This window comes from Myotis brandtii, unplaced genomic scaffold, assembly GCF_000412655.1.
Source record: "Myotis brandtii unplaced genomic scaffold, ASM41265v1 scaffold964, whole genome shotgun sequence".
NCBI classification, from domain to species: Eukaryota; Metazoa; Chordata; class Mammalia; order Chiroptera; family Vespertilionidae; genus Myotis; species Myotis brandtii.
Window position 1 is genome coordinate 30436 of NW_005371989.1, and position 5195 is coordinate 35630.

At 38.5% G+C, this 5195-nt stretch overlaps 1 protein-coding gene across 1 annotated transcript in view; it reads left to right on the forward strand.

Annotated features, from left to right (window-relative positions):
- Positions 1-4879, forward strand: part of LOC102264125 (adhesion G protein-coupled receptor E2) — a 24487-nt gene extending 19608 nt beyond the window's left edge. The window contains exon 13 of the mRNA XM_014533306.1: positions 4668-4879. Within this exon, the coding sequence (XP_014388792.1) occupies positions 4668-4718 (51 nt within the window). The 3' untranslated portion in view covers positions 4719-4879. The remainder of the gene's footprint in view (positions 1-4667) is intronic.
- The last annotated feature ends 316 nt before the right edge of the window (positions 4880-5195 follow it).

Here is a 5195-nt window from a genome sequence, read left to right on the forward strand (position 1 = left end):
CCGATGCCAGACAGTCCAGTTTCTCCCCGTATGAGTCTGGGTCCCCAGAGACTCGCCCGGAACTGTAGTTCAGAGCAGTCGGGAGCTTGAGACTCCCTCCTGATTAAAAAAGACAACTTTAGCTGACGAGGTGGCCGAGTGGTTAAGGCGATGGACCGCTAAAAAAGACAACTTTGTCCTCAGTTGCCAGCCCTTTCCACGTGCGCCTCCATACCTCTACACTTTACTTCCACACCTCCTCTGAGTCTCAGTGTGCTTTTCTCTTTCCTTCTAGTTGTAGAATTTCCACTCAGCCAGCCTTCCTGTGCTTCTTGATGATGTCCGTTTTGTCTTTTAGTTGTATTTTTGAAGTGGTTGTGTGAAGCAGCAATTTCTGGTGTTTACCTATGCCACCATCTTGGTTTCTCCCCATCCATCTCTATCTTGTAGTCACTCAACACCACACAACAAAAAGGCAAAAATGGGGGAAATGATGTACATCTTTAAGAATTAAATGGAAATAAGTGTTAGCTAGCATTTTAGACTTAAAGAGCTTTCCTGATATTTTCAGCACCCTCCATCCACTGTAAAACCAGGAAGGAGAAGGCATCATTGCATGGGATAATTCATGGCAATGATTACTAAGAACCACCAGTGGTTTAGATTTACCAAGTTCTTTTAAAAAAAATTTTTTAGACATAGAAAGTTCTTTTATTTACAGTTTCTCAGCTCTTCCATCTTCCATTAAACCCCTCGCATCTTCTTTCCCATTTAAAGGAGCCTACTATGCCCGCCTACTGTGGCTCAGTGGTTGAGCATTGACCCATGAACCAAGAGGTCCCTGGTTCAATTCCTGGTCAGGGCACACTCCTGAGTTGCGGGTTTGATCCTCAGTAGGGGTCATGCAGGAGGCAGCCAATAAAAGTATTTTTAGTTCTCTATCCCTCTATCTTCCTTACTCTCTCTCAAATAATAAAAACATATTTTAAGATAAATGTTTTAAAAAGAAGTCTAGTATACTCCCAGGAAGTCCTGTATATCTTTCACCTGTTCACTCATCTTCCACAAGCAATGGTTTCACTTTTGAATCTTCTATCCCCTTTCCCTTTCTCAGCAAATATTTGTACCATATATTCCACAGAGAAAATCTGAGTCATTGGGATGACTCTGTGAACTGCACCCTCTCAACCACGCATACATTAGCATGCACCTTCTCCACATTGCCATATCATTCACATTATTTCCCCTTCTCTCTGAAGACAAATTTCACCTTCATTTTGAATCCTGACATTGTTGCCTTATCAATTATTCTTACACTATTGTTCACACATTCTCTCTCCTCCCTCTTTGTCTTTCTCCCACCCTTATCCCCTTCATTCTTCCCTCACCTTCTCAAAAGCATTCTTCCCAATGCTGTAGCAACATGTTTGATTTTTTTCCATCTTACAAACATGTACCACTTGGTCTACCATTTTCTTCTAGCTACCAGCCAAGAGTTGATTTTTCTCTGTCTCCGTTTCATTGCCTTAAATTCATTCCCTCAATTCATAGATTTTGGCTTCTTTCCCCCATCATTCCACTAAAGCAAATATCTCTTAGGTTTATAATGATCTCTGTGCCCCTAAAATCCTTCCAGAAACTTTTTATACTATTTATCACTCTCTCTAATGAAACAATCCATTCTTATCCTATCTAGAATCTACTTAAATGCCCCTCCTCCATGTCTTTCTCCATTATATCTCCACCATTAGCTTTTCTCTCTTTGTTTCTGTTATAGCTTTAACCAATGGATTGAGTCCAGAACAATTTAAATTCTCATTAAATTCTTTCTTCCTAGGCGATAGAATTCATTCCTTAGATTCAGTCACCATATAGATGCAAAAGATGGCCACATACGTTTCTCTAGCTCTGAGAACTAGAGGAGTATTTCCAGTTACTTGACATCTTTGATATTACCAAGGCACCTTAAACTCAGCCTTCCAATTTACGACTCACCATCTTCACCCTAATCCCATCCTTTTCCATGTGTTTTTCTCTCTCTGAATGGCACTACATCTATTCCGTGGCACAAGTTTGAAACCTGAATGTCACTCCACAGTTACCTTTCCCACTAAAACCTATCAATTATACAGTCCTATTGTTCTTTTCTTCTCAGTATCTGCCAGATGGCTGTCTCCATCACCCCCTCCTGAGCCAGGCTGCCATCTTCACGTCTGAACCACTGCAATTCCCTTCTGACTGACTACCTCTTCCTACTCTTGTCACCTTCCAATGCGTCTATACACAGAAGTCAGAGGGATCCTTTCAAAACACAAATGAAATCATGCCACTCCTGTGTTACACCTGTTACATGAACTTTCTCTTGTGTTCAGTTCTGAATAATTTCCTGAAGTACAGTATTTATAAACTTTTCTTGTTGAATTTTGGGGTGATATTGGTTTAAAAAAACAGACATGTTTCAAGTGTACAACCAATAAAACATCATCTGCACACTGCATCGTGTGCTCACCGCCCAAAGCAAATTCTCTTTGCATCCATTTATCCCCCCTTTGCCCACCTCCACCTCTCCCCACCCACCTTTTACTCTTGCTACCACCATACTTTGCCCATGTTTATATGTCATATGTATATATTTTTGCTTAATCTCTTCACCTTTTTTCACCCAGCTCCTCAAAACCCCTCCCATCTGACAGCTGTCAGTCTCTTCTATGTATCTATGCTTCTGTTTCTATTTTGCTAAATTATTTTGTTCATCAGATTCCACATATAAGTGAATTCATGTGGTATTTGTCTTTCTCTGACTGGCCTATTTCACTTTGCATAATAATCTCCAGGTCATTCATGCTGTGGTAAAGAATAGGATTTCCTTCTTTTTTATAGCCACATAGTATTCCATTGTGTAAATGTACCAACAGCTTTTTTATCCACTCATCTACTGATGGACACTTCGGCTGCTTCCAAATCTTGGCTATTGTAAATAATGCTGCAATGAACATAGGGGTGCACATATTTTTTGAATTAGTGTTTTGGGTTTCTTTAGATATGTTCCCAGAAGTGGAATCTCTGGGTCATAAGGTAGTTCCATTTTTAATTTTTTTAAAAATTTTTTCTAATACTTACCCAAAGATATGCTTAGAGAGAAGGGAAGGGAGAGACAGGTGTGAGGGCAAAACACCGATTAGCTGCCTCTCGCACTCTTTCTAACTAGGGATAGAACCCACAACGCAGGTGCCCTAACTGGGAATCAAACCCACAACCTTTCAGTGTCTGGGACAATGCTTCAACCAACTGAGCCACACTTGGCCAGGGCCCATTTTTAATTTTTTGAGGAAACTCCTTACTGTTTTCTATAGCAGCTGCACCATTTGTTCTTCATTTGCTCTGTGCTAAAGTGGGGAAAGGTCAATGGGCAGTGAGTGTGTGCTGGTCCAATCCAACCCCTTTGTTCTCAGTGACCCCCAACTTGTGGCACCTTCCCATTAGTGCCCATTCTCAGGTGTGACAAAACCCAGTCCCTCAGGCAGACCCTCAAAATGTTAGAATGTTGGCGGTACAATTCAGTCATCTCCTGTGGCAACATGGTGCCATGAATTTTCCTACTGGCTTCAATGCAGCTGGTGTCATACTCAATTGGGTGCAGGAGCCTCTCAAGCGATCTCTGGATTTTTCACAAAGGAAACGGATTCATGTATTGTTCGTAAATTGATGTGTCCATGAGGGGAAGGAAGTCTGAAACTTCCTATTCTGCCATCTTGCTGACATTACCCTAATCTCCCTTCTTTGAGTAAGGACACAAGTCATGTTGGGTTAGAGCTCCCCCTAAAGTCCTTATTTTAATTTAAAACCTCTTTTAAAAACTGTCTAAGTAGAGTCATGTTCTGAGGTCCTGGAGGTTAGGATTTCAACATATGAATTTTTAGGGGATATAATTCAACCAATAACAATGCTATAACATGAATGACATTACCCTAATCTCCCTTCTTTGAGTAAGGACACAAGTCATATTGGGTTAGAGCTCACCCTAGTGTCCTTATTTTAATTTAAAACCTCTTTTAAAACACTTTGTCTAAGTAGAGTCATGTTCTGAGGCCCTGGAGGTTAGGATTTCAACATATGAATTTTTAGGGGATATAATTCAACCAATAACAATGTTATAACATGAATGACGCTCTAAAACATTAGGCTAAGTAAAAAAAAAAATTCAGATATAATAGGTTATATATTGGACAATTCTATTTATATGAAATATCTAGTATGGGTAAATCTGTGGAGACAGACAGTAGATTGGTTGTTGCCAGGAGCTTGGAGACAGTGATGGGAAATTACTACCTAATGAACATGGAGTCTTCTTTGAGGTGATGAAAATGTTTTAGAACTAGATAGAGGGGATGAGTGCATATAGCAAATGTACTAAATGCCACTGAATCAGACACTTTAAAATGATTTAATTTATGTTATGTGAATTTTATATATTACATAAGTTTGTAAATTTGATATTAAGTGAAAGTGTGTTTGTGTGCTTATGTGTGTATAAAGAGATAAAACAATGTGACAAAAGAATAATTGGTTAAAGGTACATGAATGTTTCTTCAAATTTTCCAGAGAAAAACATGAGAAAAGACTTGAATATTTATTTATTTACTTATTTATTAGCCATTTCCATCATTTTAGTTTTATCTCTTCCCCAGGTAAAAGATGATGGATTCACAGCAGAAAAGAGAAAATTAAGTCAATTCTAAGAAAACTAAAGGTGATTGATTAAAGAAAAACAGGTAAAATCATGTGATTTTGGTCCTTTTCTGTCTGACTTATTTCACTTATTTCCTAATACTCTCAGAATTGATGTTTCAAATGGCAATATTTGATCTTTTCTATGACTGAATAGTAATCCATTGCATATATGTACCATATCTTCTTTATTAATTCATCCATCAATGGACACATAGGTTGTTTACATATCTTGACTATTGTAATTAGTACTGCAATGAACATAGGGGTATACATATCTTTTTTAATTTGTTTTTTATATTCTTCAGATAGATACTCAGAAGAAAAATTGCTAAATTATATTGAATTATATATAATGGTAACATGACGACATATAATGTTGTTAACCAATGCTACCTCAATAAGGAAGAAAGAAAGGAAGGAAGGAAGTTGGAAGGAAGGAAGACAGGGAGGAAGGAAGGAAGGAAGGAAGGAAGGAAGGAAGGAAG